The sequence below is a fragment of the Dermacentor variabilis genome, chromosome 4, assembly GCF_050947875.1.
Source record: "Dermacentor variabilis isolate Ectoservices chromosome 4, ASM5094787v1, whole genome shotgun sequence".
Classification (NCBI taxonomy): domain Eukaryota; kingdom Metazoa; phylum Arthropoda; class Arachnida; order Ixodida; family Ixodidae; genus Dermacentor; species Dermacentor variabilis.
In genome coordinates, this window is record NC_134571.1 from 138,904,516 (window position 1) to 138,926,625 (window position 22,110).

The 22,110-nt window shown below is 49.0% G+C and overlaps 1 protein-coding gene across 1 annotated transcript in view; it reads left to right on the plus strand.

The window, feature by feature from the left end:
• Positions 1-21,210, plus strand: part of LOC142577982 (venom metalloproteinase antarease-like TserMP_B) — a 55,852-nt gene extending 34,642 nt beyond the window's left edge. Inside the window, exons 8-11 of the mRNA XM_075687407.1 lie at positions 767-816; positions 4,162-4,270; positions 12,082-12,222; positions 21,027-21,210. Coding sequence (XP_075543522.1) covers positions 767-816; positions 4,162-4,270; positions 12,082-12,222; positions 21,027-21,081 — 355 coding nt within the window. The 3' untranslated portion in view covers positions 21,082-21,210. The remainder of the gene's footprint in view (positions 1-766; positions 817-4,161; positions 4,271-12,081; positions 12,223-21,026) is intronic.
• Positions 21,211-22,110: the final 900 nt, after the last annotated feature.

Below are 22,110 nucleotides of genomic sequence, written 5' to 3' on the forward strand. Positions count from 1 at the left end.
TGTCGTCATGCAATACTACATCCTAATGCGAGTGTCTCTACTGTTTCTCCGAGACGTGGGGTCGTCGACATGACGTCACCGGCTACGGCTGTGGCGTGTCAGCAAACAGGTCCGCGCACCGGGCCTCGGATGTGGCAATATACGAACGAGGAAATGAGTGTGCGCCATTCAAACTCGTAAAAGCACCGGACTTAGACTTCGCTGACGAGTGCGCAGTACGTAATTCCGAGGTTATTGTAATTACCTCAGCGTACGTGTCGCCAGGTGCTCAACATGGGAAGATTGGGGTCTTCTTGACACGTACCTTCGCTTCTCAACGAGATGTGCCCCTAATTCTTACCGGTGATTTGAATGTAAACACGAAGGATCCCCACAACGTCCGGTTCGTACACTGTGTGAAAGAAGACCTCGGCGTGGAATTTGTGTCAAATACACAATGCAGCTTTTCGCGCACCGGTTCCTGTTTGGACTTCGTTTTTAAAAACATCGAAGCACCCGTACTGCCCCGCTGCATGTCCTCCTCAACCTACTTTTCCGAACATAAAAGACACCTGAGTGTGCTTCCATAAATGTATGCAAATAAAAACAACACTTTCAATATAATTACTACTTGCAGTTACCGTCTTCAATCAGTTTACGACCGCCTCCTGTGGAGACGCTCCTCCAGCTTACACTGCGACTGTGTTGCGTGTGCCACGAAGGCCTGTGGCTTTTTTTTTCTCGGCCTTAGCTGCAACCGTAAAGCATATGCCTTGTTTCGTTTTAGGCTACACATGGTCGGCAATACAGAGGATGGCACATACATTGCGGTCGATGGTATGTATTTGAATTTTTTTGTTATATGTTTATAATTTCCGGAAAGCTGGAGCGTGTGTAAGGCTGGCAGGCAATTGGCAAGGCAGGCAGCAAAATATTTTTTTTAATAAAAGAAAAGAAGAGATAATAGTTTTGGTGAGGAGAAAGTGAGCGGTAGTTGACCGAGAACGTAAACAACGTTAAGACATTTCAGAACCTCATTTCAAAGGAGTGCATAGTAAAATTGTAAGTCTATTTTAGAAATCCGGCACAGAGGCAGGAATTGATTATGAAGAGATTCTATGTCTGAATGAAAGCACAGAAGAATTAAGCTGCAGTTTTCATTATGTGTTCATGTATGTATTCATGTCATATAATTGAGAATTTACCTTAAATTTGACTTAATCTACAGTTACACATATGACTATCAGCTGCAGGAGGAGATTGTCCGATGAATACTGCGCGCTATGTCATATCAGGTCATTGATATTTATGATAGTGGTCATTTGCAATGAAACATATGTGTGGCAGGGATTCGCGAATGAAAATTAGCGTCTCCCAAATAAACGATGCGCAATTTACGCCAGGGACAAATGTGACGTCACGCTAGCACAATTAAATAGTATGTCTATTGAATTGGGGTCTAGCATATATGACCTTGGTCAGAAAGGTTGCAGGACCGACTTTTTTTTACTCTTCTTAGTATTAACACTCAAGTCATTGGTTTATTTAGTCACTTTGTATGGTTCTAAGAGTACACACAACTTTGGAAGGATTTTCGTGTACTCACCTCGTGACGGCACTGTGTATATCAGCCCACTGTCCGGCTTGTTGGCCCATTTAGTTGGCAGTTGTACGAGTAACACGATTCACTCACATTCTGAGTTTAGATGTCAGTGATTTATGCATTAGCGTTCGTGCAACACCTATTGACACATGCAGCACTCTTCAGCAAGTATGTGAGTACAAACCATAGAAGCCGTGTCTTTCCATAGCAGCAAAAGCTTTGAGAAGGAAAATATTCGGCTACAGGGCGTGCCCGGACTGCCCCACTCGTCCACGTGACATACCGCTTCAAATATGAAACATGTGAGGCAGTGGAAGCATGAAAACCGACGTGTTACTGTGCGAACGATATCGGAAGATTTGAAATTGAACAAGAGTGGCGTGCCACCATATCTTACGCAATATTATAGTTTAGGGAAACTTAAACTGAATTACCATATCCTGACTGGGAGTTTACCACTGTCGTTGGAAAAAAAAACGTACAATCGCTGCATTCTATCAGTGCTAACATGCGGGGCAGAAACTTGGTTGTTAACAAAGAAGCTCGAAAACAAGATGAGGGCCCGCAAAGAGCTTTGGAGGGAAAAAAGCGTAACGTTAACAGACATGAATAGAGCGGTTCGCATCAGAGAGCAAAAAAGGAACAGCCAATATTCTAGCTGATATTAGGAGAAAGAAATGGAGCTGGGCAGGCCTTGTAATGCGTGGGGCAGGTAACCAGCGGACCATTAGGGTTACAGAATGGGTGCGAAGGGAAGGGAAGCGCAGTCGAGCACGGCAGAAAATTAGGTGGGGCCATGAAATGAGAAAATCTGCAGGTTCAAGTTGGAATCAGCTACTGCAAGACAGGGGTAATCTTCACATTACAGGGAGAGGCCTTCGTCCTGCAGTGGACATAAAAATAGGTTGATTAGGATGATGATGATTAGGGTGATGATTATTAACCGAATGAAGAAATCTCCCATCACCCACTGACAGACGAACAAAAAACGAAAGAAGAAAAAGAAAGCAGACGAACAATTCCAGCCGAACATTTAGAAAGAGCCAGAAGTGATCCGCCATTTCTGCTCAGCATCAGCGCTGGAAATGAATGTTGCTGCTACCAGTATGGCCCTTAAGCGAAGCGACAAAGCGCCGCTCGGTGAAGTGACAGTTCACTTTTCTTTAAAGAAAGCGATGGCCATAAAAGCAACCAAAGGCACACAGACACACACAAAAAAAGAAAACAATGTCGATCGCTTGTTTTGATGCTAGCAGCTTGAAGAGACTATTTGACTTCTAACCAGAACTTCTACATCATCGTGCTGAAATATTTGCGCCAAGCGATTAGGCGGCGCCATCCTAATTTGTCACCGCCTGAACAGTGGTTATTGCTGTACGACTACGCGAGGTCCTACATTAGCGTATCTGTGAAATAATACCTGGCTAAACCCCATTTTTTTAAACCTAATTTAGCATATTCACAGGACCCGTAAACATGTGATTTTTTTTTTGTCTCTGTGTGAAACTGCGCTGACAGGGAGGCTTCCTGTTCACGAGCAAAACGACCTAATCCAGGCACCTCGCCTGAAGCACCGCAGGGGCTAGCTTTCTTGATTTATTAACAATAAACGCTTTTCTTTCTCTCTGTCCTAAAGATAATACAGAGATCGATATTGTTATTAAGATGCTGAAGAGCATTCGGATGAATATTTATCTGCTTACTTCCGTCAGATTTCATGAAATGGTCATTCTCGCTTCCAAAACGTTTTCCACAATAAATACTGTAAAAACTTGGGGCAAGATTTTCTTGGGGAAAACTTTAACGATATCTATGGTCATTGGCTCTTTATTTGAATTAACGATTTTTTTACGAGCTCAGTCATGAGTCATTTCTCAGAAAGGTCGTGTTATGCAAATGATCAATAGCGACTTGCGTGTTATATCAGATAGAAACAAAATGCTTCACATTAGAAGAGCACTGTTAATTTATCTTCCCACTCTGTACTAGGTAACGCCAATAACAGCTTCCAGATTTCTGCGAGCTATACCGAGGATGCCTATACTATATTTTTGTGATTAGCTGATGGTTACAAAGCAGATATACGTTCTTTGAGTTGTTTTCTTCTCCATTCAGCTGTAGTTTTCGCGTTCTACCATTGGGACCAAGTCACAAGTGACATTGTGTGTTAAAAACCATGAAGGCTTTCCTTATTAAAGAACGCCGTCAGATGTAAACGCTTGTCTCAGCTTCTTTCGTTTACTTTGAGAACATTGGTCACTGTATCCGCTAATGTATTTCACAATTAGTCTTATTTTTGCCACTTCGTAACATTTCGAGTTATGATTTATGGGCAGCTCGAAACCTGTATTGTTATAAGATTGCATGCTAATGCTTTAAATGATTTAAACTGCTTGAATTTTTATGCCCCTCAAACGAAGTTCCATATGAGAACTCTGGGGTGCACAGTGTACATAAGTTTTCTAACCCGCTATACTTTTTACCCATCCTTCATTTTGTCTCAATAATTCTAGTAGATCCGGGAAGCAGATTGCGTGACAATCCTGTAAAACAATTTCTTCTCTCGTTTTCGCCAACAGGGCATACAATACTTGGAGGAGCTTGCTCTAAACAGAAAGTACTCATCATAAGGGAGGAGCCTGGGCAGTATTCTGCAGTGCAGGCCACAGCCCACGAAGTAGCACATTCGTATGTATCGAGTCCCGTGGTTCCAACATATCCAGTGCTTATGCCGTCCGAAATGCTACTCTTGATCCAGTCGTTGTCAATCATGAACACAGTTAAACGCGCTGTAGAAGAAGTCGTGCCGCGGTAAAATTTATAGCCATAGGGCGTGTGTGTAGTTTATAAATTCATTGAAGGAAATGTCTGATGGTATCCACGAACTGTGCCACCTCCGTTCATTGAGACCGCTGTGACATAGTCAGCCTAAATGGTAGTGCCGCAGGCGATCAAATTTGTCCTTATTCAGCTGTGTAATTCTTCTGGGCGGACATCGAAGCACGTGTGAAGCTGAGGTTTTCAATATATTAACCAATATCGCTGCCTAGATCTATTGCTTATTAATTAAAGACCTAAGCACTCAAGCCAATCTAATAAGGTTTAGTTACAACAACGATCATTGCTGAAGAGCACTAAAGCGCGCAAACGGTACGAGTTCGCAATCAGAGAGACGCGGCGTTCCTCCGGCGTTACGGGACGTGCTCTGCATGGGCTATCGCATGCCAACTCATTTTCGGAGGTCGAACCGATTCCGCATCCTGACCGCTGCCTTCAATCGACGCGGCAAGTCACCAGGATCATATTGACACCATCCCGACCCCAGTGAGCGACATTTTTACCGTTTGTAGTTAAAGTGAACCCCCCCCCACCCTTATGGCTATTGGGGACCACGGCAGCCGCAGGCGCCCAACGGAATCGCTAAGCCTAGGTATGGCCGAAGCTTCGGCCTGCCGACGGCTTTGTCCAGGAGCTCTGACTGCGGCAGTGACGCATTTTCTAACAACCTGCATGAATCTGCGTCGCATCGAGTTATAACCTCTATCTTTTACGCACGTTCCGGTACATTTCAACGTTTTTTCCTTCCGTGAACGCCGCCGGCGCCCACGAACCCTCTATTTCCAGATGTAGGGCGCTCCGACCGAGAAAGTTGCAACGGACGCTGTGATCGCGCCTGCTGCAGCGGCAATGCACACGACTCCGGCCAAAACCACGACTGCTGACAAAACTTCCCGATCCAACGAGGACGGCTGCGCATAGGTGCTGGTCCAAAGGATACGCCACACGCAAATGGACCTCCGCGTCCCGACGCTGAACCAAGACACGAAGACCAGCCAGTTTGAAGGCAAGACCCCCCAACTGCGTCGGCCCGTCATGTTGCGGCCACCCCCCTTGCCCCTCCACGACTACAAGGCCATCCTGCGTCCACACGGAGGGCTACGTTTGGAACAGGGGACTCGTCCCACCCTTACCCGGGCCATTGAGGAGGCCGCAGGTTTGCCTCCGGCTGATGTCGATCGGCTTGTATTTCGCCTACGTCCGGAGCAGAATCTTGCCGTGATAAGCACGCCGCATGAACACATCGCCTTGAACCTGTACAGCGTCAAACACCTTCGCCTGGGTCAGCGCCCCTATCCCACATCGGTCTACATTGCGGCGCCCGACAACTCGTGTAAAAAAAATCATCTCCAGTGTTGACCCGGGAACGACCCCGTCCGAACTTATAGATCACCTCGTCACGCCGAGTTTCACTGTTCTGCAGGTACGTGTGATGGGTAAATCGAACACGGCCCTCCTCACCTTCGCAGGACTCCAGGTTCTTCACTACGTTCGCTACTACGGCGCCGAATACCGCTGCTACGCACATCGTCCCCGCCAGCAAGTCTGCACAGTTTGCCTTCAGTTGGGATATCGCTCTGACAACTGCCCCACACCGGACCGCATCGTACGCGAGATATGCGGCGTTGATAAATCGATACAGGGACACTCCTGCTCGCCCAAGTGCCGCTCCTGCGGGGCGATCACCCCACCACAGACGCGGGCTGCCCCATCCGTGTTCAGCGCCCCTTCAACAAGAAACGGGTTCGGAAGATGCTTCAGCAGGAGCAGGCGCAGCAGCATCAACAGCAGCAGCAGCAGCAGCAACAGCAACAACAACAACACCAAATGAATTATCAGCGTACACCCCCATCCTTAACCCTGGTCGAGAAACCACTGGCAGGCCCAAACCCGGGTAAGAAGTCCCGATCAAGGTCCCGGTCCCGAGCGAAGTCAAGAAGCAAGGCCCGCTCTCCCATCCGCTCCAGCACTGAGTCACGCCCGCTACCAGCAAAACGGATGACCACAGAACGCTACACCAACGAAGACACCCCGGGTGGACCAGCTGCCGAGAGAACAAAGCCAGAAACCCAAGACCTCCAAGGCCGAGCACAACCCGGCGGAACCTCTGGAGGTAAGCTGGGCGAAGGGTCCTCCCCTGCTCTCACGCTCCTCTATATCTCCGTCCCCCAACTCCACTTCACCCTCACAGACCACACAGAGCTCCCACATGAATTCGCTTCAGCAGCTTCGTTCTGAACTGGAGGCTAAGATGCAGGCTCTGGATACCCGCCTTAGACGCGAGATACAGTCCGCGTGCGCCAACATTCGCCAGGAGTTCCGCGAAATGCTTATTGAGGCGGTGTCTGCACTAAAAGACACAATCAACAAAACGGGGACCACACTCCACGACCTGACACATTCGAGAAACATTCGAAACATAGATACATTGAGAAACATTCTCCACGTAAACAGCGCTCAAAACCATTTATGCCGACGACATCACCATATGGACGAACACAGGCTCACTTAGTGGAAAAGAAAAGAGGCTACAGAAAGCGGTCACTTGTGTAGAAAACTACGTTAAAGAAAGAGGACTAGCGTGCGCAGCCGAAGCATCAGAGCTCCTACGAGTATGGAGAAGAAAAGAAAACTGAACCGTTCCAACCAGTGAAGAGCTGCGGCTTAAAGTCTACCTGGAAGGAACACCGATACCCGAAAAGACAATCATATGAATCCTAGGGATGTGGCTACTGTCAAACAAGCGCTGTTCCTACACCCTTATGCTACTAAAGGCATCAACACTCCAAGTCGCACGCATGATCACGCGAGTCTCGAACAGACACCATATGGCTTGCGAGAACTAGACACACTCAATCTAGAAGTCCGGTGGTCAGCCGAATGACATACAGCCTCCAGTATCCCAGCCACGTCAAGAGCGAAATCCAAAAGGCGGATTCGATAATGTGCAAGGTGTACATGCGCTCCGACTGCCCCAAAACACCTCAACCGAAAAACTCCTAGCCCTGGGACAGCAGAACACGTTCGCATTATAAGAGAAGCACAACTCACGGCCCAAATGTGCAGACTACAGCAGACAGCCACAGGCCGAGCTCTCCTCCAGAGACTCGGCTACGTTGAGCAGATACGGGAAATCTCGAGGACCAAAGCTCTCCCCGACGAGAACCGCAGCATGTAGTATAGCACCAATCCCAAGGAACATGGACTCCAACCTCCATAAAGGTCACAGGGAGGCAACGGCCGAATATCTCCAGAAAACTTACGCTTACCAGAAGACAACGGTGTATGTGCACGCAGCCGTATACACTAGACAAAGTGGAAGCAAGAATGCAGTAGCAACGATGGCCGACTCGGCGCTACGAGAGAGAACCAGCGTTTCGCTACAAGACTGCACGTTAGTCGAGGCTGAAGAAGTGGCCGTTCCTCCAGTGGCAGCGAAAGGCTATCCGATCGGACAGTCGATAACAATACTCCCGGACTCGCAAACAGCCTGCCGCAGCTACTTGCATGGCAGAATCAGTCACCGAGCACTCCGCATAGTCTGCTCAGTAGACTGTGAAGCACAACAACAAACAGTACAGAACAACATGAAGCGATCACACACAATCTCGTATGGATACCGGGACACATGGGGCTGGCGGGGAACCAAGAGGCGAACAGCATAGCTGGAGAGTGCACTAATTGCCGAGCGTCCAAAGTCGACAGCCTTGAGTAACCCACGCCTGTACACCGAGAGTACTCGGCCATTTTATACAAGTGCAGAGGCAGCAGGAAGTGGTACCCCCCGCCGCACAAATGCCTTAGCAGGGAAGAAGCTGTCGCATGGAGAAAACTACAAATAGTGTCGCACCCTAACCTCAACGTGCTAAGTAAAATGCACCCCACATTATATAAGGACAAATGTCCATGATGCGATGAGAAACTCACATTATACCACATAACATGCATGAGCATGTCAACAAACTGACGTAGTCCCAATCATATCACACCAAAATCCGGAGCAATGGGAGGAACTGCTGTCCAGCAACCGCTGCGAAGACCAGCTAGGTGTAGTGCGGCGTGCATGACGAACCAGGCCAGCGGCACCCTGGACTGAGGGCAGCCGACCATAGCGATAGAGGACGGACGGAGCAGCGGTTGAAGACCTCTGGTGAAGACACAAGAAGGAAGACTCCCCTGAAGAATCCGCCCCAGCCGCAGAAAAACGCAGTTACTAGAGCTCAGTAAAGTTTTCACTCACTCACTCACTCACTCACTCACTCACTCACTCACTCACTCACTCACTCACTCACTCACTCACTCACTCACTCACTCACTCACTCACTCACTCGGGAAAAAATATTCACAACGGAATGTCGTGGCTTCTTGAAAGTAGCCGAGCGTATCCGCAATAGAATAAACAGTGCTCGTCCCAACAGTTTCGCTGCGGAGAATGTATTTTAGATTGTATTAATAGCCCGTCGAAGAGGACCTTAAGATCTGATTTAATTGGTGACGTTAAATATAGCCGCACTAAGTAATAATACTCTTTTTTTGTGAGCACTTACGCGCGGCCTCAGAATTTATTTAAACTTCAAAGACCAGATGTGTAGTCTAATCGAAGAGGAAATAGAGAAATTGAAAAAGCAAGAAGGCCTATTTCATAAAGATACTGCAACAGTGATTTATCAAATGCGTTAGCCATAATGCATCTTTCACACTCTTCAATTTGCTCACTGTTCTATTTGACACATTTAAGAACACTTTCGCGAATTGTCTGTGTCCCAGGGCCTGTCCAATGTAGATGGCGGGAATCCGTTGAAAATTTCAGAATTGTGAATCTTGTGTTTCTGCTCACAAATACGCAACGTTCTCGTTACTTGTTTGAGATAATTAAAGGGACACTAAAGGTTACCAGAAAGTCAAGTTAAAGTGGTAGAGCAATGTTCTAGAACGTCTAAGGCGTCAATCTAATCGCGAACAGAGCTTTAGTAACCGAGAAATAGAGGTAAATGCATGACACGATTTCAGACCCCCCAGCGACATTCCGGTACTAGCCCGATGACGAAAGCACTCCTCATAATTTGTGTTACTAATACTCAACTACTCGTATTAAAATATCATTTCATTCGATTATAAGACGGAAGAAAATGCTACTTGTCTATGTCTATTCGATTCTAAGAAAAAATAACATTTTGACGTTACCCTTCAGTAGTATGGGTGGTCGAAAGGTTTCGTTTTCGCTCGACTCTGCGCGCTCGACTCTGCGCCGCGCACGGTTTCGAGTCTCAATAGTTTCGTTATCGCGTCGTGCTGTGCGGGTTCTGCTGGCTCGCGAAACTTCCATTTCGAACAAGCAGTGGGAATGCCACGTCCTTGTGATGTCGTGGGAAGCCCTCGTTGCTTTCCCGCTCCGGAGAGCCGGTGTCGAGGCCGCCGTCGTAGTACGCAACGACGCCGGCAGCGCGAGCCAATCGGTCGTTGTCAGGGTCAATTGTGACGGGCGTCGAAGTTTGCGTCATAGAATAAAGTACCAGCTTACGGTCGCGCGTTTCTCCTTACGCTAGCCACCATACTCCCGCTTTTGCTCTGCTGTCGGCTCTGTCTTGGCTCTGTTTCTGGCCGCGCGTTTGCGTTTTGCGCAGAAAAGCCGTAGCGCCGTCTGCGGGCGCCGTTCTACTCACCCATGGCGCAACGTCACTATGAGACCATGATGTCAGTACTCCTCGATCGGAGGGCGGGCGATTTGAACTGCGCTAGAGGTACGCGGACGCTTCAGAACGCATTTTCTCTGAAAATAAGTCTCTCCTTGGCACGAAACAAGCGTTTCGAGGTTTCTGGGATGATATTTCAACAGTCCATGTTCGCTTAATAGTAACCTTTAGTGTCCCTTTAACTGCGCCGAGGCTGTCAGCATAGAAATGGGCTTCTTGGAAGTTAGGCAAGTTGATAAAGGTTTCTATCGCATCGTGCACAGCCTGCAGACCGAAATAACAAGGGGTCTGAAAATTCCGTCGCACAGGTGCGAGTGGCTTGTCCCGGTTTGGACACTCTGCTCGGCAGTCTCAGCCGCGCAGCGGCGTCGTTCGGCGACCTTCGCGTCAGTAAGCGACTTGGGACGAGCAGTTCTGGTACGAGGTCTTTGTCTTCCAGAGCACCGATGACAGCAAACCCTAATCAGCGAACGTAACACGGATTGGGGGGGGGGGGGGACGCGAAATGTGTTGAAGCGCGTCGAGGTGGTGACGTCACCCCGCGCAGCCAATCGAGACGCCACGGGGTGTGCTTGCCGCTCGCCTTGGTTAAGTCGGACTCAAGGAGCGCGTTCGAGAAAGAGTTTTCGACATGTGCAATTCGCGGAGCATGGCTACCCCTGCTTTAGAATGCTCTCACAATAGGAAAAAGAAAGAAAACGGTGAAATTACCTACTTTGCACTATATATTCTGCTGTTGCGTCAGAAACGATATGTTAAGTAACAAAACATAAATATTAAATTTTATTATCTTAGATGGCCCCTCAGCAGGTCTGGCCATTTTGAGCTGACAAGCGCAGAGCATAGATTGCGCGAGAACAATCGTGTCTGCAAAGTATTACATCGCTACGCGCCACGGAAAGATCTGAAATTTCAATCTGAACGCTGTTTCCCTCTTCACTCGCGGCCGCCGTGCTCCAAGCCGAACGGTCACGTAATCGTGCCCCTGCGCCTACGTAATCGTGTCCGCAGTGTGACGTCGCTCATGGTGACATGTGACTTCGAGAATTATTCAAGACATCTGTTATCTGTGCGATACGTTGCTTGAATTGACGAATTAAAATTTAGAGAAATAATAAAACACACAAGCGGAATGTCTGCGTATTTTTTTTTACTTCGCACCAAAGCAAGAGATATGTATTTCCGCTTCGTCTGCTTGTTCCAACAGTCGTGCGGTCACGTGCGCAGGCACCGAAACTATGTCATTTTCCACCATGTTCCAGAGCGTGATAACGCTCTGCGATCCGCTTGTTCTGCCTCAGTATTCGTGTAGCGCTGAAATCTACTGCTAGTCATGTTTCCTTGTGCACAGCGCGCAAAATCGTGCGCTGCGCGAACGAGACAACTAGCGTCTCTGCATATGCTCTCGCATATTCTCCCTGTGGGGGCATATACAGGAACACTAGAGATAACAACTCGCGCGCGGCGCGGTCAGCGTAAATGCGTAGCGCAGAAGAAAAAAAAAAAGGAAAGCGAGGAGAAAAAAAATGAAAGGAGGTGCCTGTGACGTGTGTGACGTATGTCCTCGATGTCTGGTATGGAAGAACGCAGGGAAGGAATTTCGCTTGCGTAGGCTAGACAGCGCGAGTGGAGAGAGCGTCTTGCTTGGCAGTGGAGCCCGCCTGCTGAAATCATAGGTTCGCGGCACTGAAATATTTCTGTCTCTGCTATTAATGAGCCGATTTGAATTTTTTTTTTTTTTGCGGCAGAACGCTCCCTAGGGGACACGTAACAACTTCCAGCGTATAACCAAAATTTGCTATGTGGCCTGGTGAGGGGCCCTTTAAATCAACTCCCACACTTCGTACGAATGTGAAATTTTGATTACAAGTAAGTGTTCAGAAATTTTTGGGGGGTTCATGTGCCTAACAATAAACGGCGCTTCGCAGAATTCGCTGTGCTCAGACGCTAACGTGCGTTTTCTTGCAGGCTAGGATCTAATCACGATGGCTCCGGCATATCAAGGAAGTGCCTTGCAAATGAGAATTTTCTCATGTACCCGTACGCCTTTCCACCTACTACGAATGAGTTCTCGAAATGCACGAAGAACGCCGTTGTAAGGTTTCTAGAGTACGTACCCTCCCTGTTTTCTTGTTTTCTGCTTTTAATTCTTGCTTTAACGTAGCCATGATGTTTAATTAGTTAAGAACAGGCAACTTTCTCATGAGATCGCAATTTTCTAAGCTCTATACATCGTCCGCGGAGAAGAAAATGTTTCAAGAAGTGCTGTCTTGCATAAAAAGCAGCAAGTTCCGGCTAGTAAGGAGTGCCAAATAATGAACGACTAAAAATAACGAACACATGACATGCACTGATGTAAAAACAGTCACTACTCTGCAAAATATCATCCCAAAATAAACGTTGACGAAGAACAATACAAACGTGCAATGCACTTTTAGTTTCCCATACAACAGCCAGTTGACCTCTTCTTAGAAAAAAAATATTCTTTAAAAGTATATCCACGTTCCGAGTGGCAAACGTATAAAACGGCAAAGTAGAGTTAGCCCTTTACCGCAATTACTTGTTTCGTTTATACTGAGGTAAACTGATTACATAGGTGTGCACATTTAGGTTGGATACGCGAATATTCTACAAGCACCATTCTCTCTATTTACTCGTTTGCATTAACTTTTTGCTCACCGTTACTGGAGAAATTCAGGCATGGGAGCGCGTAATACTGTCATTGAAAATTAAAGTCACTGCTGACAGGTTTTACTCAACGGCAGATAAGACAGCATTGACAGGCGCATCGGAAATATCACGACACGAAAAGACAGTTTGAGTATGAGTTAAGGCGTGCACTTAGCGGTCTAAACTAACGGACTTGCCAGTGAATGTATAGCGAAGAAAAAAAAACGAAGACGAAGAACGGCTGCGTCGACCTGTTGTGTTGCAGACTTCCTATGAGTGTCGAGCTTTCAATCACTACTTGTTAAAAAATTGTGCAGCCTCTAGGTACTTCGAGAATCAATGCTGTGCAAAGCATTTTGAGGGAAGCCTGCTCTGTCGCCTAGATTGGCGTCCGTGTAAAGCGTACAATTGTTTGTTCGATGCAAGCTTGCGTGTGACGACAACAAGGTGTCTTCACGACAAGCTTGGCAATACGCCGACAGCTTTTGCCTGGGACGCCGCTGAAAGTACGAATTCAACGAGAACAGCTTCAACATGAAGGCAACGACTTGATGACGATGCCATGATGATGGTTGCGGCTGGTATGACGCTGGTATTTTGCGGCGGCGCGCACCATATCTTGAAAGCGATCTGCGTTAAGGGCAGAGTCTATAGGCGCTTCGACGGCTCATACCTTCGTGCGTGCTGCGTTCTCGCCGCTCAGCTTGCGTTGAAGCGATAGACAGCACGAAGGTCACTTCGTTGGCTGGTGCTGCTGCGCTTTCTCACGCCAGCGTTTCTAGAGCGAGTGCTGTTGCGCACTCCAGGGCAGCGTATCGTACTGCTGCCTAGTTGTAGCGGCGCCTGACTATCGAAGCTCGACCGACGTTACTTATTGGGTAGCGTGGCGTTGTCGGCGGACTGCAGGCATCTGGTAGACCATGGCGACCAAGCAAGGGCGAGACGATTTCTAGTGCGAAACTTGCACGGTTTATTCAAAAGTAGGTGAAAGAAAATGAGAAGAGCATGAAGTGATGAGAAGTACATTTCGGAGCCCCTTAAATAGGCTGCAGATTTGCAATTGCAGCCTATTTGCAAATTTGCAAATTTGCAATTGCAAATTTTGCAACGTATTCGATAAAGCGGGATTCTTCACTTCTTGTGGAGAGCCTTTTTCTTGGAACAGCTTAGAGGTGTTGCGTTTCGCCTGCGACACGTGGTTTTGCCGGCGCGACTGCGGCGGGGCGGCAGACATTTTGGCCCGATCATCGTCGCCGCAACGCTCATCGGCAGGTGTTTCCAGGCGCGACTGCGGCGATGCGACCGCAAAGGATCACCCTCTCATTCCAGTCATTGTGCCCGAACCAGGCGATGCGAAAGCAGGGATCATCCTCTCATTACAGTCATTGTGCCCGACCGGCAGCGCTACGACAGGGTGCTACGAGATCGTGCTCGACATGGTGCTACGGCAGCGCTACGACAGGGTGCTACGAGATCGTGCTCGACATGGTGCTACGGCAGCGCTACGACAGTGTGCGTCACCATTAGCCCATTATACATTCACGTGCTCGTCTTTTGAGGGGTTCCTTCTTGCCCTCAACTGCGAGAGTATAAAAACAGCTGCCCCCGGACGCCAAAAGGAGGGCTCCGATTTCTTCTGTTGAGTGAAGTGCTCTCCCGTCTCTCTACTTCGGTCAAACCTGACCGCCAACTCTTTGCGATGTTAAAATAAACAAGTTGTTTCGTTGTTACCAGTCGACTCATGCTTTGCCGGGACCTTCGGATGCTTCCAGTTGTACCCCAGGCCGCCAGGCCAACGCTACCCTTGGGGCTTGCGACCCAGGTACAACCACGGGCGTCAGCGCCGAGTTCCCAACAGATCGTACCAGCGGTGCGATCCAAACATCTGGTTGGCAGCGGTGAGATCGCCTCCGACTCCAAATAACTGTCTGCCAGCGGTGAGATCGCGACAACGGAGGCCAGCAGCGAAGAGATGCAGTTGACTGTATGCTGAGCAGCTCATCGACGATCCGGGAGCAGTGCAACGAGCCCTGTGTGATGACTGGTTGCCTGCAGCGGAACGACTGCGCTGGACTCTTGGATGCGAGGTTTGGTGAGTGCGGGACTTTCTTCTTCTGAGCTTTGCCAGGCTTTTTGTTAGTGTCAGAAACAGAGCTGGTAATTGTGGTTGTCGTTGCTGCCGGGTTAGTTTGCGGCAAGACAATAGTAAGCAGTAGAGAAAGCAGCATTCAGAGCAGCCATGGATTTGAAGTCGTTGCGCAAACCGAAATTGTTGGAGCTTGCAAGAGAGTTGGGTCTGGATGTCTCAGACAAACTAAGAAAACCTGAACTGCTAAAGGCTATTCTTGAGTTAGAGGCTGAGGATGACGAGCTGTCGGAATGCCTTGAGACTATTGAGGAGAGGTCAAAAAGACAGGAGCGCGAACTTAAAGAGCAAAAAGAGAAACAGGAGCGCGAACTTAAAGAGCAAAAAGAGAGACAGGAGCGCGAACTTAAAGAACAGAAAGAAAAAGAAGAGCGTGAACGTAAAGAACAGAAAGAGCGAGAGCAACAAGAGAAAAAAGAAGAGCGCGAACACGCTTTGGAAATGAAGCGTCTCGAGGTAGAGATGGAACGCGCTCGTAATGGAAGTCAGGCACACGGTGCAGGAGAACGAGTATTGTTCAAAATGACTGACCTGATGCGGCCGTTTAAGCTTGGAGAGGACATTGGTTTGTTCCTGGTTAACTTTGAGCGAACGTGCGAGAAGCAGGGGTTCTCTCGGGAAACGTGGCCACAGCGCTTGCTCACTTTGTTACCCGGCGAGGCGGCCGACGTAGTCGCTCGCTTGGATAGAGAGGAAGCAGAGGATTTCGACAAAGTAAAATCGAGTCTGCTAAAAAAGTACCGGCTGTCTGCGGAGGCGTTCCGTCGGAAGTTTCGGGAAAATGAGAAAGGCAGAAGTGAGTCATATACAGAGTTTGCGTATAGGCTTATGTCGAACATGCAGGAGTGGCTCAAAGAAGAGAAAGCGTTTGGTGACCACGATAAAGTTCTGCAGTGTTTCGGGCTAGAACAGTTTTATAGTCGGTTACCGGAGAACGTGCGATACTGGGTCTTGGATAGGCCAGACGTTTGTACGGTGGCTAAAGCCGCTGAGCTAGCCGAGGAGTTTGTGACGCGTCGGGCTCGCGGAGCTAAGGACGGTCAAAAGGGTGAATTTGGCTCGAAGTTTGAGAGGCCGAAGTTCACACCCATGAGAGCAAAGGGGAACACGCGTAGTGCGGATGCGAGTGGAAGCAGTGCGACCGAACCTAAGGAGACGGCAGCAGCCGAAGCCGAACGCAGAAAGCGGTTCGAGATGAGGCAAGCGCGCGTTTGTTATACGTGCCAGAAGCCGGGTCACTTTTCGGCGCAGTGTCCGGAAACAACACCAAAAGTTGTGTTTTTTTCAATAGGCAGCACTGACGAGAACATGAAGCTTCTCGAGCCTTACATGCGAGACCTCCTCGTGAACGGGAAAGAGTGCCGAGTGCTTCGCGATTCCGCAGCTACGATGGATGTAGTTCACCCGTCTTACGTAGAACCCCATATGTTCACGGGCGAGTGCGCATGGATCAAGCAAGCCGTGGAAGCTCATAGCGTGTGTCTGCCGGTAGCAAAAGTGCTTATTGAAGGACCTTTCGGAGCGCTTGAGACGGAGGCGGCAGTGTCATCTATGCTGCCCCCCCAGTACCCGTACCTATTTTCAAACAGGTCCGATCACCTCCTGCGCGAGAAGGGGCTTTTGTTTGGTGAAGCTAGTGTTCAGGCCTTAACCAGATCGAAGGTTCGGGAGCTCGCTGCAAAGGCGGTAGTTGCGGGGCCGACGTTATCAAACAACGAAAAAGGGTCAGAGGCGCAGCAAGCTGATATTCCGAGCACGCCCGAACTGAATAAACTTGAGTCTGTAACGTTAAAGGCGCCAGATACTGGAGAGGAAACGCCCGACGCGGGAAAGTTAGAAGAGCTATCTACTGATTTGCTCATCGCGCCTACGTCAGACGGACTTGATAGGTTGCTAAAAGTCAGCCGGACGGCTTTGATAGCCGAGCAAAAAAAGGATGGCAGCCTGGAAAACGTGCGCTGCAATGTCAAAGAAGGTATCGCCAGGAAAACTGCGCGTTTTGTGGAAAGAGGTGGAGTCCTGTACCGCAAGTATCTAGACCGCAGAGGAGTGGAGTTCGATCAGCTGATCGTGCCTCAATGCTATCGTCAGGATCTGTTGCGCTTGTCACACGGGGGTTCGTGGTCCGGACACCTTGGAGTTAAGAAAACGAAGGACCGTCTCTTGCAAGAGTACTATTGGCCAGGGTGTTTTCGGGACGCAGACCATTTCGTGAGGACATGTGACACTTGTCAGCGGGTGGGCAAACCAGGGGACAAATCGAGGGCGCCGTTGAAATTGGTACCTATCATTACGGAGCCTTTTAGACGGCTCGTTATTGATACTGTGGGACCTCTGCCGGTAACAGCCACGGGGTACAGACACATTTTGACTGTGATCTGCCCAGCGACAAAGTTCCCTGAAGCAGTGCCGCTTAAAGAACTCAGCTCAGTTGAGATAGTTAATGCACTACTGTCCATATTTGCGCGAGTTGGTTTCCCTGCGGAAATCCAATCAGATCAGGGCACAGTGTTTACTAGCGCTTTGACGACAACTTTTCTCGAAAGGTGTGGGGTAAAGCTGTTACACAGCTCAGTGTACCACCCACAGTCGAATTCCGTTGAGAAGCTCCACTCCGTCATGAAGCGCGTGTTGAGAGCGTTGTGTTTTGAACAGCGAACTGACTGGGAGCTGTGTCTGCCTGGGGTGATGTTTGCTTTAAGGACCGCGCCGCATGCGGCTACGGGGTTTTCGCCAGCTGAACTGGTGTACGGTCGCTCGCTTCGATCTCCGCTTCGCATGCTTCGAGAATCGTGGGAAGGTAGGGGCGACGACCCAGTCGTGGTGGAGTACGTGCTTAAGCTCCTCGAACGCTTAAGAAGGGCACAGGAGTTGTCAGGTGAAGCAATGACAAAGGCCCAGCAGAGGGCCAAGGTTTATTATGATCGGACAGCCAGGGCCCGTCGTTTTGAGGTTGGCGATGAGGTCATGATATTGCGCACATCGCTAAACAACAAACTAGACGTGCAGTGGGAGGGCCCAGCACGAATTGTTCAGAAACTGTCGGACGTTAACTACGTGGTAAGTCTGCCAGGAAAGCGGAAAGCACAGCAAGTTTACCACTGTAATCTGCTCAAACCTTATAGACAAAGGGAAGCAGTGGTGTGCATGATGGTAAACGTTCCTGAAGAGCTTCCGGTCGAGCTTCCGGGACTAGGCTCAGTGACGAACAGGGAAGACACCGGTCAAGTCATTAGTGACCTTATCAGTAAAGCACCGCTGTCGCCCGAGCAGAAAACCGAACTACACCAGCTATTACAAGAGTTTCAAGGTCTGTTCTCTGAGAGGCCTGGTAGGACTTCTGTACTTACTCATGATATAGAACTTACCTCCACAGAGCCAGTACGATCCAAGGCGTATCGGGTGTCACCCCGCCAGAGCGATATTATGGAGGCGGAGGTAAAGAAAATGCTACAGCTCGGTGTTATTGAGGCAGGTGAGAGTGATTATACCTCCCCTTTGATTTTAGTTGAGGTACCGGGCAAGGAACCTCGTCCTTGCGTCGACTACCGCAGGCTTAATTCCATCACTAAGGATCAAATTTATCCGATCCCTAACATCGAGGAGCGCCTTGAGAAAGTTAGTAGCGCTCAGTTTATTTCCACCCTAGATCTTGTCAGGGGTTATTGGCAGGTTCCACTTACAGAAGAGGCTAGTAGGTATGCGGCGTTCATTTCACCAATGGGAACATTCCGTCCTAAAGTGTTGAGTTTTGGTTTGAAGAACGCGCCATACTGTTTTTCAAGTCTCATGGATAAAGTGTTGCGGGGACAGCAAGAATTCGCTTTACCGTATCTAGACGACGTAGCGATATTCTCCGCATCCTGGTCTGAGCATATGGCACACTTGCGGGCAGTGCTAACCCGCCTGCGCGAAGCGGGCTTGACAGTCAAGGCTCCTAAGTGCCAGTTAGCACAGGCCGAGGTTGTCTACCTCGGTCACGTGATTGGTCAGGGTCGTCGCCGCCCCTCTGAAATAAAAGTGGCCGCTGTGCGAGACTTTCCGCAACCGCGCACCAAGACCGATATTCGGTCGTTCTTGGGTGTCGCCGGCTACTATCAGAGGTACATCCCTAGGTACTCTGATATCGCGGCTCCCCTGACGGATGCTCTAAGAAAAACAGAGCCTCAAACAGTCGTCTGGGACGAGACAAAGGAAAGAGCTTTTAGCGCCCTAAAGAGTGCCCTAACAAACCAGCCTGTGCTACGATCGCCAGACTATACAAAAGGGTTCGTTGTTCAGTGCGATGCTAGTGAGCGAGGCATGGGCGTTGTACTGTGCCAACGGGAAAATGGAGAAGTAGAACACCCCGTCCTGTATGCTAGTCGTAAGCTGTCCAGTCGTGAGCAGGCGTATAGCGCCACCGAGAAAGAGTGTGCGTGTCTCGTGTGGGCCGTTCAGAAATTGTCATGCTATCTAGCCGGCTCGAGGTTTATCATTGAGACGGATCACTGCCCTCTCCAATGGCTGCAGACCATCTCTCCCAAAAATGGCCGCCTCCTGCGCTGGAGCCTCGCTTTACAACAATATTCCTTTGAGGTGCGTTACAAAAAGGGGAGTCTCAACGGTAACGCCGATGGCTTAAGTCGAAGCCCCTAACGTAGGAATCAGCCTCAAAATTGTTTGTTACTGATGTTTTTCTTCCTGAGGCAGGATTTTTTTTAACATATTGCTTTTGTTTAGTGTTTCAAAGTGATGATATGCTTTCTAGTGCAATTTTTCAATTTGTGGACGCGTTCTGAGTGATGCTAGACTACTGTAAGGAACTAGGCAGTGGTATAAAAAGGGGAAAGAGCCTGGCAGGGCTTAGTGAGGGTTGTGCCGTGCTTGCTGACTGAGCGGTTGAGTTTCAGCGTAGTTCTAACGCTTGCCGGGAACGAGAACAAAAATGTGAACTCTCCCGAAGTCACTTTGCAGTGTCCCGTGCGAACCTGAACGAGAGAACGAGGCCTTCTCTGTGCGCTGCGCTCAAGAAACGTCGAGGGACGCCCGACTTCGGTTATGAGCATCATCGAGCGACATCCCTCCGGACAGCGGATGCAGTCCCCTGTCCATCGGGATCTCCTTCCCCCGGCGGGGCGGTCTGTTGCGTTTCGCCTGCGACACGTGGTTTTGCCGGCGCGACTGCGGCGGGGCGGCAGACATTTTGGCCCGATCATCGTCGCCGCAACGCTCATCGGCAGGTGTTTCCAGGCGCGACTGCGGCGATGCGACCGCAAAGGATCACCCTCTCATTCCAGTCATTGTGCCCGAACCAGGCGATGCGAAAGCAGGGATCATCCTCTCATTACAGTCATTGTGCCCGACCGGCAGCGCTACGACAGGGTGCTACGAGATCGTGCTCGACATGGTGCTACGGCAGCGCTACGACAGGGTGCTACGAGATCGTGCTCGACATGGTGCTACGGCAGCGCTACGACAGTGTGCGTCACCATTAGCCCATTATACATTCACGTGCTCGTCTTTTGAGGGGTTCCTTCTTGCCCTCAACTGCGAGAGTATAAAAACAGCTGCCCCCGGACGCCAAAAGGAGGGCTCCGATTTCTTCTGTTGAGTGAAGTGCTCTCCCGTCTCTCTACTTCGGTCAAACCTGACCGCCAACTCTTTGCGATGTTAAAATAAACAAGTTGTTTCGTTGTTACCAGTCGACTCATGCTTTGCCGGGACCTTCGGATGCTTCCAGTTGTACCCCAGGCCGCCAGGCCAACGCTACCCTTGGGGCTTGCGACCCAGGTACAACCACGGGCGTCAGCGCCGAGTTCCCAACAGATCGTACCAGCGGTGCGATCCAAACAGAGGCTTTTGTAAGAAGCTTGCGAGCGTCACGAAAGCTTCATGTAATTTTATTAGATTCCTCACAGCACGAAAGTATACCGACGATTCATGGAACCGAATGAGAAAACCATTGTCATAATTGGGCGTCGCTTATTTAGCGCAGATTCGCCACAAGCACTGGATGATGCATGCACTTACGATTTACTGTGTTGCGCACACTCATGTTTGTGACTGCTGTGCCTGTTCTTGTTGTCATATAATTTTTGTAACTAATCTTACACAGGATGGACCGGGCCAAGTGTTTGTTTACTGACTCAAGCAAGCGCATACATATATAGTCAATGAAAACATATTAGGAACTAAGACAGCGGACGAACGGATTATCACGAGAAACGAAGAAGCAAATCAGGATTGTTCTCGCCGAGCAACGACAACTTCTTTCATTAAAGCAATATTCCCACGTATAACGTTATAGTTGGTTATTGTACGAGAAGCAAGTCAGGAAGAATACATCATTCATAGGCATTTCGTGATCGAAAGCTTTAAGTTGTGGGATTTTACGTGCCAAAACCACTTTTTACGAAGCACGCCGTAGTGGAGGACTCCGGGAATTTCGACCACCGGGGCTTCTTTAACGTGCGCCTAAATTTAAGTACACGGGTGTATTCGCATTTCGCCCCCATCGAAATGCGGCCGCCGTGGCCGGTATTCGATCCCGCGACCTTGCGCCCAGCAGCCCAACACCATAGCCACTGAGAAACGACGGTGGGTGATCGAAAGCTTTCTGATCGGAAAGTGCCTTGCATTCACAATAAAAACCACGGAACGCTTGTCGGCTTTCCTTTTGTTCGATGTCGCGTTTCGTTTGCACGCGCAGATCAACGGTTCCACTGTACCGAAAAGAGAAGTTCGAATGGCTGGATTCCGTAAGTAACAAAAGTTATAGACAGCGATGATCAAGCGCGAGATGAATTAAATGTTAATTCTCCTGGGAAATGTATTAATTAATTTATTTATTTACTTATTTACTTATTTTTCAATTCCAATAGGGATTATAACAGGAGGGCAGAAAAGAGACAGGGATTTTAGTACAATGCAGAAAATAAAACATTACACAACCAAATGCCACGCAATTGCCGGCTGCAAGGCATATAACAAAATCTACAAAAGCAAATTGCGCAGAAAAACGGCATTGGCAATTGGTTTACATGAGGACTAAGGCAAAGACATAACGCTATTTTAAAATTGCGAGGCCAGCAAATCGCTTTCAATTAATTTAGAGAAACGAGCTAACGATGTGCTACTGGTAATGGACGGGGTCAGGTTATTCCATTCTCTTATCGTTAGGAGGTAAAACGAGCATTTGA